This window comes from Chroicocephalus ridibundus, chromosome 2 (genome assembly GCF_963924245.1).
Source record: "Chroicocephalus ridibundus chromosome 2, bChrRid1.1, whole genome shotgun sequence".
NCBI classification, from domain to species: Eukaryota; Metazoa; Chordata; class Aves; order Charadriiformes; family Laridae; genus Chroicocephalus; species Chroicocephalus ridibundus.
In genome coordinates, this window is record NC_086285.1 from 86,767,606 (window position 1) to 86,782,068 (window position 14,463).

At 35.8% G+C, this 14,463-nt stretch overlaps 1 protein-coding gene across 13 annotated transcripts in view; it reads left to right on the top strand.

Annotated features, from left to right (window-relative positions):
• Nucleotides 1-14,463, top strand: part of CDH18 (cadherin 18) — a 582,930-nt gene that overhangs the window by 516,042 nt on the left and 52,425 nt on the right. For all 13 annotated transcript variants that reach the window (XM_063326107.1, XM_063326119.1, XM_063326112.1 and 10 more), the window contains 2 exons: nt 4,171-4,358; nt 11,341-11,594. In XM_063326107.1, the coding sequence (XP_063182177.1) occupies nt 4,171-4,358; nt 11,341-11,594 (442 nt within the window). The remainder of the gene's footprint in view (nt 1-4,170; nt 4,359-11,340; nt 11,595-14,463) is intronic.

The window sequence follows — 14,463 nt, forward strand, 5'->3', positions numbered from 1 at the left end:
TCATTCCTTCCTTGGTGCTGTTACTTAAGCTGTGAAGTTCCTGTCGGCCCATTTATCCAGCGTGTCTGGGTCCCTTATAACAGCAGGCCTGCCTTCCAGCTTACTGACCCCTTTTCCCCAAGATGGTATTGTCTACTTGCTTGCTGCAAGTACATGCAACACACCATTCAGGTCATTAATTAAGACATTAAATAATTTTGGCCACAGTTTTGATTCCGGAACAACTACTGTTAATTGGTTGCCAGTTGAATATTTTGCTTATAATCATCAGACTTTGAGCCTGGCTCACTGTCCATTTGTTCTCCATATCGTATCAATTTGGCTCACGACTGAGTATTTAGCTACCTGTAGGTTCAAGCAAACTTTCTTCATATAGCATTTTGATATTTATTTAAGATATGGTGTTATTTTATGTTAAGACAATCAGTTGCTGTGTTTATCAATTTGCTAGTAGCTAGACAAAGGCATCAGTGTACGAGCTGTGCTGTATGAATGAGTGCATCTGTTGGTTCACCACCAAGCAGTATTTATCCTCATGTTACTAAAACTATGCCTTGGATAAACAAATAACAAGCAGGCCAAATATTTACTTATTTCTCTATTAGTTCAACGTTATGCCTCTCCTGCCTTCCTTTGTTAAGTAAGGTAATTCCTACTGTTCAAGAAGACATTATAACCTAGAAAAGTAAATCAAAATTATCAACAAAATAGATTAATGGTAAAAGAAAGTGAATAACATGCCTGTTGAGTTGCACTGAATGCTGTCATACTTCTTTTTTGAAAGATTCAGACAGAGAAATTGCTTTTGTGAGAGTAAAACACAGCATTATACGTTGCCTGTAGGCTAATTGAAATGAGATGTTAATAATTGTACAGATCAATAAATTGTTTATGTACCATAATGACAGATAAGCCATATAGTTTATTGAAAGAAAGATGAAGGTCGCCTATATGTATTTGAAAAGTGTTTCAATTAACATAGATTAAATTCCTACAAAGTGGTATGACTATCCTATACAGTACATTAACTGGAAAAGAGTATAATTAACTTGTGAGCTAAGTGAAAGCATCTGAGTGAATGTTAACATAAAAATTGAGAACGGTATCAACTTCTACAGAATCCATAAGCCTCATCTAGAACAATTTAGATCATCCCCAAGATTGTTTGAATTTCTGCTTTACAACAGCTCCTGGAAGGCTGCGATGCTGGGCACAATCTGTTCAACTTGGGGAGATTTGGTGAAACAGTTTTGATGAAGAGCAGCACCTGATCCCCAGGGTTCCTAACTTCCCTACCAATTTTTAGAGGGTTAAAACAAACTCATAGCTTACAATGAAGAATCATAAATTCACAGTACACCCATCCCACGTTATTTTTAATGTCCTATCAATTGAACAGGAAATGTTCAGTTGAGCCTTTAGTCAGTTACTCTACTTTCCAGTAATGAAGTTTGCAAGGATTTAGTGTTTAGTAAAAACATTTCCAGTTCTCACCACTAGTCTAAATAAATATTTACAAAATATTTTATCTAACCTTCCTTCATGTTGCTGAATTTTATCCTTTTATGCATGTGTTTGTTTTAGATAGTAGTGTTTGTAATTATCTGTTTGGCTCATGTCTGTATGAGATATCTTCAGGCTGTCTCTGTGAAGCAGTGATTAAATACTCATTGGGAGACATCTTTGACCTTATGATCTAGGAGTTTTTATTTTTTAACAGCTATCATTCCATCCATTTTTTGAAACATTTCAGTTTTACAATACTGACAGATAATTAATGAGGGATTTCAAATATTTGTTTTGATTGAAGTTTTAGTATTTCAGAATGTTTGAAGCTGGTATCAGTAAAATGATTTTCTGAAACAGATGGCTAACACTTGGGGTGTGATTGTAAAGCAGAGTGTAGTGTCATGTGGATATATTTGAACTAGCTTGACTATTTGGAAGTCTCTAATTAGTTCACCCCATTGTATGGGTTATAACACTTCCAGTTCCTGAAGTGGTTTGATTATATAACATATCCTTTACGGCCACTACATAACATATTCTTTATGGCCTCAACCTTTTCCTTTTTGGAATACGTTAGTCAGAGCAGAAGTGTCAAAAGACCACATTTCACATTTATTTTAACAATAAGTAAATTCCAAAATTAATCTCATCCCATCGCTATCATTTTATGTATGAAATAATGCAACCAGCAATATGAAAGTGTCAGTTGATGTCATCTGTAAGCACGAAGCACTGCAAAAGAATGCATGGCAGAGCATTTATTTGGGAATTTGTGAAGATGTCTTTTATATGCATGTCAAAGAATTGCAGCAAAGATTTAACGATGTGTTTTAATTGTATTTTATTTTTTACATGCTAAATTATACTTTGTCTCGATGGACATTTCTTGTTTCCCTTGAGATTTCCCTAATGCATGGTAACTTGGTAATTTTTTGTTTTGCTAAGAAACCTTTCTTTCCTTTTGGACTAACAAAATTTAGTGCACTCATCTATCCTTTTCATACTACTATTTGTTTATTAGTGCTATGGGCTAGCATTACAGAAACAATTCAAGACTATAAATAGGTTTAGGAACCATTGTGCAAGAGACTTGATAAATTAATAATAAAATCTTCTATTTTCTAACAGGTGTCTAAAGTTAGTTGTATTTTAGTGATAACATCCATTCCCTCTGCAATTGCAACTTCTGTAGATTCATAATTTTTTTCAATCCATCCAACATATAGTGTTTTTCTGCCATAATGCAGGTTTAATCTCTGAATTAGATTTAAATTTTGCCTTTTTTCTTTCTGCATGCTTACCAAGGGCTTTTCTGCAGCCATGTTGGCTGGTTTAAACTCAGCAAACTGTAACAACCTGTTAACTTTGATATTTAGCATCTCCCGACCCACTGTCCTGCACCTCAGTGTTGCACTATTGCATTTGCTTTTACAGAATGCTTGTGGGGAATATAGAAGATAGTCTGTAGAGTTTCAGAAGATAAGTGGCAACAGAAGTTGTTATTTTGCTTTCTTTTCTGCGTTGGTGGTTGCCCTCTGATATAAACGGTGAAAACTGTTGGGGAGGGATTTGGATGGGGGTTTGTTTGGGGGGGTGAAGCAGGTTGGTACGAGCACACCTTCTATTGAATGTGTATTCTTCTTTTTAGTGCTGGTAGGCTTCAGCATCCCTGCTGTGTTACAACACTAGCATTATTGGAGAAAATTTCTTTGAGACATCTTTCTGGCCTAGTTTCAGACTGAAATTGAGGTTTATGTAATCACAATGTGTCTGTTTGCCACTTTTTTCTCCTTGTGGAACCTTCTTGTCCCCCAGGCAATTTTATACCTGTTAGGAGATTTAACCCTAAAGGATAGATACAGTTAAGAAAACCTTTTTTTTTTTTTTTTTTGTTAATATTTCATTTTCTAATGATTAACCTAACAGGTTATAAAAACACTGAAAGGAGGTCATAGTTGTTATGGGTGCTTTTTATAGGCACAATTGTGTAATACTTCTATGTACCCATTATGTTCATTTTCCTTTACCGTGGATACCAAATAAAATGTGTGCAAAGGCTTTTGTGCTGCAACAAAAACACTACAAAGTGGTAATGGTAAAATATTAAGATTTACTACATTTTTCTGTAGGAAAAAGAAAAAGTATTGATTCAATGTTGCAAAATATGTGTTGATTCAATGTTGCAAAATGTTGATGCAATGTTGCAAAACTGATCTGATGTCAGATAAAAACAAATTAGAAATATAAGATACAAAGGTTTTCCAGTTCAAAAGTACTCATTTGACTACTCATTTGATGGTAAGTTGGTGAAGAGAAATATGTTTTAGTTATATAAAAGATAAACTTTTGAAAATACTGGTGTGAAGTAAGCTTCAGAGTTAATTTCTGTGTTATGTGATGAACAGCAAAAATAACTGTGAAAAACAAAATCCTGAATTAGATATTTTGGATTTTGAATACGGAATGAAGGCATCCCAAGTATAATACCATTCCCTTTTGAATTCTTTCAGGAATCTAAATAAGTTCATAGGTTTATTTGTCAATCTTGCATATGAAATTCTCTTCTATTTACTCAGAAGTATATGAAGCACATAACTGTTCTCTACTTTAGTTTGGCAAGAAAATGTTCATGTTGTTGTGCTTGGTGTTTTCCCCCCTCAGAACATTATCAACTGTATGTTCCTGAATCAGCTCAAGTTGGATCGGCAGTTGGGAAAATCAAAGCAAATGATGCAGACACCGGTTCAAACGCAGACATGAAGTACACAATTATAAATGGTGATGGCTCTGGAGTGTTCTCCATATCTACTGACAAAGAAACAAGGGAAGGAATTCTTTCCCTGAAGAAGGTAAGCAATAGATATTGAAAGTTCCCTGTGTATGTAATTAAAATACAATGATGAGTGCTGAATAAGAAGATACCATGATGAAAATATTTTACTGCACAAACCTATTGAACCATGAACTTCAGCAGTGTAAGCTGCTATGCGTTGCTTCCTGAGACACTTTAAATCTTTGCAGAAAAGGCAGGGAGAAAAGAAATTCAAGGAAAGAAACATTTAAAAAAAAAATCTGTGCTTTTTGAATAGTCATATCTAATATTTACAATAAAATAAATCTTACTGAATATTTTATTAAGATTATTTTTTTTCTGAGTGATGGGTTTGCAAATTAAATTTCTTTGGAAGAAGTAAAATTTGGCTGAAAGTTATACTGCTGTCCCCAAACTGCATGAATCTTGAGATAGAAACTTTATCCATGGCAATGAATTTGTAATTCAGTTTTCAGACCATTATTCTTTGACTTACTTGCCAGCTATAATCTAAAGGGTCCCATATCATGCACTGTGTAAGGTAAAAAATGACTTGCTTGTAAAGGCTCAAAAAGTAACTGGTCATGCCATCTCACAGTTATCATTTAATCAATTTCCTATATTTATCCCAGTCTATTTAAACTACTAATTATAAAGTGTTCTTGCCATTTAATTTCATTCTTAACTGAATTCCATGCACAAGCCTAGTTCCATAGATAATTTCATCTCCATATTAAGTCCTCTGAACTGAGTTCATAATGCATGTTTCCTGAAGTGTCTGCCAATTTATGCTGATATTCAATGGCTGGATTTAAATTTACTTTCATAATCACCCGGAAAGATGGGTTATTATATTTAAGTAATATTTTTTAAAACCTTTCCAACAAAGGGAAATAATTTCTTCAGTTTTCACTTGGACCAAAAGACATCAATTATCGCTGCTTATGTGGATTTGTTCTTATTGTGTCTTGTAGGTATCAATTATATCCATACAGCCTGAAAAATAAAAGTGATTTTGTATTCATATTTGGTATTATAAATTCTGAGCCTGATTAATGGTAGGAGGAATGAAAACCAGAGAAAATATGGGGAAACAAAATATATAAAAACTGTCATAAAGAATGTTATTTTTTTTGCATCTGAACAGATATGTATATATGTAAATTTTTATTTAACACCTTAGAAATTATTTTGTAACTGAAGGAAATGTTATTTTTATAATTCATATTGATTTTAAAAGGTTCCTATCTCTCTCAATATATTAAAAAGCTTTAATTCAGTGTCTTTTCAAAAGGTTGTGTAATACCCACCTCTTTCAGCCACATAAAAGTCTTTTTTATACCATTGAAATTATTTCCTGGTGGTCTTGATGTTAACTAATGCCATAATCTGTTATGTCTTCTTCAAAATGACCGTTTTCTCTGTTTAAAAGTTCACCATGACTGTTGTTCATTAAATTTGTTCATATTGAGAACATGAAGCGGAAAGGAAGAATTTGCAACAAAATGAAATGTTCCTTAAATAAAAAGTGTGAAATCACAATTCTTACTGGTTTTGGCAGACAAAATAGCTTCAGAGGAATTTTCACCATGTTTTACAATATGACAAATGCATATGTTGCCTGTTATACATACACATGACAGGAATTTGAGTCATTTTCTAATCAAGACATTTTACTTAGGTAACATGTTTCAGTTGAGCAGAAATTCAGCACTTAAAGCTACATACATCAGTGTGGAATACCTCCGTTCTTTCCTCAGAAAAGTTATAATATCCCCTTGTACAGTACAAAAGGATGATCTCATTTTCTTAATTGTTTTTTTTTACTCAGATCTTGTATGCTGTTTAGTAAGTATTTTATATACTATGCTGTAATTACTTTTAATTTAGATTGGATTTGAAGCTGAATCAGTTTGATAGCCTACCCAAAACAGATAATCTTCTCTAAGAACAGAATTGGTTTTGTTTCATATAGGCCGGTACATTCCATAACAGTAGAATAGAATGTTATGTCCTCTAATACTTCTCTGGAAGAACGTATAGTAGGCTGTCCTTGTTTCAGCTGGGACAGAGTTAATTTTTTTTCTAGTGGCTGCGGTGTTTTGGATTTGGTATGAGAGGAATGTTGATAATACTTATTGTTTTAGTTGTTGCTAAATGATGTTTACCTTAGTCAAGGACTTTTTCAGCTTCCCATAGAAACTGAGAGGGAGTATAGACAGGACAAGCTGCCCAAAGGAATATTCCATACCATAGATGTCATACTCAGTATATAAATGGGGGTTGCTTGGTGGGCAGGAATCTGTGATCACTGCTTGGGACAGGCTGTAAAACTGATCATTGGGTAGTGAGAGGGACTTGTATTGTATTACTTGATTTTGTATATTCATTTACCATTATTATTGTTATTGTTACTATGCTCTTCTGTTACTGTTCTGTTAAACTGTCTTTACCTCAACCCACAATTTTTTTTTCCTTTCCTCTCCTTTTCTTCCTCTTCTCCGTACCCTACAGGGTAGGGGGCGGGGACTGACCAAGCAGCTGCATCGTCCTAGTTGCTGCCTGGGGTTAAACCATGGCACAGGCACATCAGAAAAGCCATAAGTAAATATATTATTGTGTCTGAAGATCTTAAGTCCTCCTCAAACCTTTTAAAACTTCACTTATTTGAGGTTCTGATGTAAAAATCAACTTTCTTAGTGCCTACATGTTCAACAGGCATGCAAAGTCCGTGAGTGTTGGAAAAAATCTTTTCTGGGATGACCCAAAATGTCTGGTACTTTCATTGTGTCCCCTACTGCTAAGTCCTGTGGAGCCACCCTTCAGTCTCAAAGACCCTGCCACAAGGGGTTGATCGCAAACTGTTATGCAGGATTTTCCCCTTTGCCTCATGCAATTTCTTGTTTGAGTGGGAGACTAGAGGAAACCAAAACAAAATAGCACAGTGAAAGCCATTACTTTCTGGTTCCTTCAGAGAATGACTGTTCATCACATTCCCCACTTCTTGTGACTTTCGGAGAAGTATGCTAGAACTTTCCTGACCTCAAGTCAGCAAGTGTCATTCAGGCTTCCCAGAAAAAAAATGGTCTGAAGCCCATGTCTCTTCCATTTTGTATAATGAGACTGGAAATGTTCAGAAAACAACTCTTTACTTATGATAAAATTCTGCTATTCCTTTGGGAGAGTCTGATTTTAGGAACACAAACTGCAGTATAATGAACAGCAGTATTTTCCAGTTATACCTGTGACTGGTCACTTGAGCTACATTTAGTATTTTCAGTTTTGCGTGAAAATCATAATAAGCAATGAATACATACTGAAGATATGTGGGTAATTGACACGGAAAGATATTGTGCTTTGGGAAAATAAGAAACATGAACAAAAAATCTGTTTAAGTCCATCTAAAATTTAAATGTTTTTTTTTCTTTCCAGGAAAGAGTTATGATCTTCAGTGTTGGGACAATTTTAAGTAAATCTAGAAATTATCATCCAGATTTCTAGTGATTCAGGAAAGTGCTGCCCCTCATTTTGTAGCTACAGCTAATGACTGAGATAGGTGACTGATACTCAAAGCCTCTCTCTGAGTTAAATGAGGGAGAATTTTAACTTAGGTTTTACATGTTACAAGTGAACATCTTTAAAAGTCATTTATTTGAGTATTTGATTCTCTTGGAGAGAGCAAGGGGTCAGACACAACAGAGCCACATCTTCCTGTTTGTCTATTTGGACTTAAATGAGTCCCACTGTGAGCCTGATGGGATGCTTGAAATATTTTCTTTGTAAATATAAATTATTTTGCATTATCATTTTTATGCCCAAACTCTTGCTGAATTAGAACAGCTTGGCTATTTTAAGCTGAATGTTATGATGAATAAATTACAAACAAAAAAAAAAAGGCTGAAATAAAGACCTGCTACTGGTAAACAGCTCAGATTATCTGAAATAATGGATGAGTCTGTGAGCAAATTTCTTAGCATAGCATTAGACAGGCTATAAATGGGGGCCCAATTTGTTCTTCAAGTGTTAAATGTTAATTTTGACATGTGCACAGTGTTAAGCAGAAGCCCAGCAAAATACAGTTCTGTAAATTCAAGTTGAAACCAGATTTATTTTTTTTAATATTTTATCAAAAGTAAAAGGAAAAGTGATGTAGCAACTGGACTTGGGATTTGTTCAAAGATGTGGAATATCACAGGGCTTACTTCGCTTGTGAATTTCCTTATTTCTCCACAGGAGAGAACAAGGAAAATTAAAAAAAAAACAACAAAACAACCTGAACTAGTTGTGACCCCTGGTAATAGTAATCCTTAGTACAGTATGTGTAAAATAGTATTGCTTTTTAACCTCTGTGTTTCACAGTGAAGAAGAGTAAGTTATTTTTAACTTCTGTCCCATTATCTGAATCTTTAATTCAGAGACATTATGGGAAGAAGAAAAAAGAAAATAAAAGTAAAAAAAACAACCCTGCTTTGACTATGGTTGAAATATCAGCTTTTTCTGATTATCTGAATGGATTATTCTTGTATTTATAGACACACGCACTCAAAAAATGTGTTGGTATTGTCTGATTGAATAAATACAGAAAAGAAGGAAAACAAGACTTTCGACTTTGTGTTATTCCTTGTGTGTTTTCAGGGAGAAATGAATCTTCCCATACAACCTAATCCAGTTATTGTCAGTACAAACTTAAGTTAATTTTCAAAAGAGGCGTCATAGTTACAATTTGAAATCCTATTGTAAACTTGTTTACTCTTAGAATATATGTGCTGCAGAGCAATGCAAATTACTATTTAATTTTTCCCTGCTCATAACAGAAATACAACATAAATGAATGAACATCTGAGTTAGAATTTACTAAACTTATATTTCCTTATGAGTTGATTTAATTGGATAGTATACTTGGCTTTTTTTTATTTATAGTACTAGATTTACCATGTTATGGTAATTTTCCATGCCTTTACATTTTTATTTTTACATTCAGGAAAGGAAGACAAAGAAAACAAAATACAAAAAAGTCTTATACTATTAGAGTTAAGAAAATTAATTAATCGTCCTTCAATACACAGAGGAGAAATCAAAGAAATATATATAGCATATATAAATCCTGACCAACTATTTTTCTTATACATCATCAGTCGAATTTACTGTAGATTTTATCTACAAAATACACACTGACTGACAAATCACACATTGAGTTCCTCATATTTCTGGCCTTAAGTACTACTTTTCCACTCTTTGAGGTGATAGGAAATACCAGTTTAGCCTTGGTCGAAGGCTTGAATACTTGTACTGAGTTCTGTTCAGGCAGGAGGTCAGGTCCACACAGAATGATGCTAGTCATAGTGGAATTCTGCCATGCCATAATGTCATAATAATTCTGATTGTAAAAAAAAATTCCATACATATGCAACTTCTTTTAGTGCCATTCCTGTGTTCTGAGACTGTTGGAAATTTAATGGTAGTATGTACATCTGTACAGACTACCTGCCTTGCTCAGTATGATAATAAATATTAATCTATCTGTCCTTATTTATAAATTGGCCGAAGGCAGAAATTTGTAACCCAGTAAGTATTGAGGCTTCTATAATTAAGAATGAGTGCTTTTGCTCAAGACAGAAGCACATTTAAAAAAACGCAATCTGAAACTTGAAATCTGCCTTGAATGGAACTGGAATTTTTTAAAGCCTTTTCAGTAATTAGCACTAACAGACAATACATAGAAAAAATAAATTCTCACATGAAATTCTTGATGGGCTGTCTATGGAAAGTAGTCAGTTACTGTAGTGATACTAGAGGAACCAACTCAGAATAGTTGTGGTCCTGTAAACAAGGCTTCTAGTAAAAACATTGCTTAATTCTATGTCTGCTAATGCAACTTCACTACTTGCATACTTTTGAGATAAATATCTGTTTAGTCTCCTCTACTACGTAACTATCTGACACTGAAAGAGTTGAGAGTTGCGTCCGTCATGTTTATCTTACGTCTTGCATAAGAAGGTGTAATAGCATGCTAATGTAGGGTTAAAATAAATATATCAAGTCAGTAAAATTAGTTCACCATGATCTGAAAAACAGCTGAATGAGGGAGATGAAATTTTCACAAGTGTAAATAGCAAGCTGGAAATGGGCCTCCTAAGAAAGAAAGTATCCCAGCTGTGTGGTATGAGAGTCAGACCCCCAGCTCTTCCTTCCTCGTAGAGACGTAGGATTCCTAGTAGGAATGTTTAAGTGGCAGTGGTGCTTCTGGTGGATGGTACAGCTGAGGATGTGCCTTCTATTGGGTTTTATTGCAACATTCGGCCCTGTAGAAAGCATATCCCCAGCTGCAGACTTTCTTCCTATTTATGACTGCATAATCCATGTGCAGCGCAACAGTGCATGGTGAAATAGGCTGAAGAGTTGTCTCTCTCATTGTTGCTGGTGAAGAATTCAAAAGAAAATGGTCTAGAATATAGGGATGCACCTTTCTGATTAGAAAAGCACACAAGCACATGTTTAGGCTATTCTTACACACTTAAGTTCCTGTCTCTTCTCGGAACTGAGTATTTTCCTGCAAGGTGTTGTTTTTTTCAGTTGAGGATTTAAGAGAAGAAATTTTAGGATCCCTATCACTGTCAATTAAATGTATTAATGCTATGAACTTGATTTAATTCCGGATACATCAGTCTCTACCTTTTTTAATATTTAGCATTGACCAATACAAATTGAAAGGTGATACAAGTCAGAGACTTTACATTATCATGGAAGAATAATCTGACGCTCATTTGAAACCCTGAGTTTAATCAAAACCGGTACCTTGCCCACAATTCTGTTGTAGAGAAAACCTGAATCCATCCTGCTTCTTGTATATTCTTCTACTTACAAGTTATGTCAGTGGCTGCCAGAATATCACAGAATATTGCCCCTTACAGTAACATGAAGAAATTTGGTTTAAGTTAAACGGAAAAGATGTAGTTAGCTTGCTAGCAGGCAAACCGAAGCACAGAATGGCATTGATAAATCTTTTTTTCTGTCAACAGCCGCTCAACTATGAAAAAAAGAAGTCATATACACTTAATATAGAAGGAGCAAATACTCACCTTGATTTCCGCTTTTCGCACTTGGGACCATTCAAAGATGTAACAATGTTGAAGATCATTGTTGGTGATGTGGATGAACCTCCGCTCTTCACTATGCCTTCCTATGTCATGGAAGTTTATGAAAATGCGAAGATCGGGACTGCTGTTGGCACAGTGACAGCGCAAGATCCTGACGCTGCCAACAGTTTAGTGAGGTATAGTAAATCCACACTATACGGGATTGAATTCCACCAGCTAAAGGGATAATGAGACATGGGATGTATGAAACTATGTCTTCTATTTTAGTACATAAAGGGAAACATAGGTCAGAACAATCTCATTATCAGTCTGTATGGAATAGATTTAACAATGTAATCCTCAACCTTTTGTTGTTTTGCACGGAAATTGCTATTTAGCCATTGGTCTGAGCAAAGGTCTGTGTGCACTAGTTCCTGTAATAGCACCTCTCCAAACACCCCACTGAACAAGGCCGGTATTTGGTACCGCAGCATGTAAAATGGTGCACCTCACTGGCCTGCAGCCAACACTATCCTGCCACCAGCTGTAAATCTGCTCAGGATCATAACGACGTTTTTCCCCTGTCATGCCAATACTGTGTTGGCCTTCTGCACGCTTGCCACGCTGTAGTTGTCCCAGATGCTTGTGCAAGACAGGAACTGGTTTAGGTATGCTTTTCTTCGCAGACATGCGGTATAATTTTAGCAAAATTGTGTTTGAGGAGGAAGCCATTATTTTGTAATATGTTTCAGTTTTAGTGGGATATCGAAAGAATAGAATGGGTGTAATAATGCACCCTACTGATGTTGCTAGGGACATGTTATGTCATTTCTAATTGACAAGTCCAGGGTAAATAAAAGTGCTGAGAAGCAAGAACTTGCAGCATCAGATACATGATTTGAAAAATAAATGAATATGTGACATACTAGGAAGGAAAGATTTTGATAGTCTTAATTAAATTCATTCTTAAAGAAAATGTTCTCATTAAAAAGAAAAAATAAATAAATAAATAAATAAAAACAAATCAAAAAGCAAGGAAGATTTCTGTGTTGCTCCTCTGGCCAGAATACTTCATGTGATAACAGAACTGGCTTGGAAATAGGTCATGGTCTGAGCTAAGGAACTGAAATTGAGCTGGAAATACCCCCACAGCACGCTTGAAAAAGCATTGATGCCAAAAATATACATATGGATATTAATTTAACTTCTTCTAAATTTAAAAGCATTTGTATTTAACCTTGAATGCTCTGGTACTGGAGCTTGAATTCATTACTGGTTTAGAGTAAAGTTTTCAGTTACATGTTTTCAGCTTTTACAGGATCCAGTGACATTTTTTACTGGCTTCATTTGTGGGATGAGTTACTTTATAAACTGACATACAGCATGAGAATTTTGTGGAACGATACATATATTGTGATATAATGGTATAACCTTTGTGGAAATCATATGAGTAATTACTTGGATAACAGTTTTTCTTGAGCTAATCGGGCATTTCTAGTCTCTTGACTGAGTTGAAATCTGATGGGTATGTGTTATAGTGTTGGTCAGATGAAACAATTTTTGCAGAACAATGAAAGCACCAGGTTTTTATAGTTCTCTTGTGCTAATAGCCTAAGATCCAAAATGTTTAGTGTCACACAATCAATATATGCAATTTCTTAGTGGAAAGTTATCGCCTTTGAAAAATTGCTGCTATAGTATCATAACATAAATTAGAAAATAACTGCAAAGTGCCTGTAGCTTTAATACTGTAATTCTGAAACAACAGCTAACACAGTCAGACAGATTAGCCATCGTGGTAGTTTGGGAGTAGGAAGGGAAAGTTCAGATTTGACTAGTTCCTCCATAATTCAACTGTCTGTGGCCCCTAAGTGTTTCATCTAGAAAGCAGTAAGACAATCATGGTAAAAAGGAAGCAGCAGTTTGTACAAAGGCTGGGAAGGCCAAAAATAGGTTTTCTGGGTGAAACAGGCAATAATTTGGAGATAGGGGGCTTGGAAGGAAAAATATTTCCCAATATTTTGCTTTTTCTACTGGCCTTCTTTTTCCCAAACAGGAATTTGTAACCTGTGATTGAAGCCAGAATGCCCGTATTATTCAAATAATTGAGGAGAAAAATTGTCCTTACCTTTGTCTATCCTATTTATTCCCCCCCCATTAACATTCATTTTTGCATTGTTTCTTCCATCTCTCTCTGTTCCAATGGAGAAAAATATAAAATGCTAGCAAAATGTACCGAATCATGAAACTGTGAAAGGAGCCAGCCTTCAGTTACATGAGAGGGGTTTGGCAAGGGCAGTAGCAGCTCAGACATCCTTGACATATCATTATATTACGACCAGGTCCACTCTCTAGCCAGGCTTTATCCGTCTAGGTGGAACTGACAATCAATATAATTTGTGAGTGTGGAGGCTTTTTATGAAGACGCTGATCCTCTAAGGCCTGGATTAACACGCTGGTGCGTGGGACTCTGAAGAGGCATCAGGCTAGGTCGGTGTGTCCTCAGGTTCTCCTTGACCCTCCTCCCATAAGAGAAGAAAGGCTGTTCTGGGAACAGGCAACTTTAACCCCCCCTTCCCTCACCTCACTTCGCACACAAACACTGACATGGTGCGGAAGGGTTTTGTGTTGTTTCAAGATTTGGCCGCGGCTTGGGAAACTACGTGTTGGAAGTGGTGCATGACCTGAGAAGGGGGCCAGGCCAGCCAGGCTGAGCTGCTGCTCCACCGGAGGCAGGGTCCTGCCCCACGCTCTGCTCACAGCGATGAGTCAAAGAGCAGCTCAGAGGAGGCTGTTTTTTTCAGAAGCACGCACACGGTGCGCTTACGTCCTTCTGTGCTGGTTTGCAAGAAACGACTCCACTGTTTGGCTGAAACCCTGATGAATCTGAAAGATAGTCTGAGGGTAATGTGATGGCATCACTCTCCTGTTTCCACGCAATTCCAAGTTCATTCAAAATAAAAATAGTGATTATAAAAATAAAACAAGGAAGATTCAATATGACTTTGCTAGAAAGCACAGATCACACAGTCTTCGGGGAAGAAAGCTACGCATAGGACTTACATA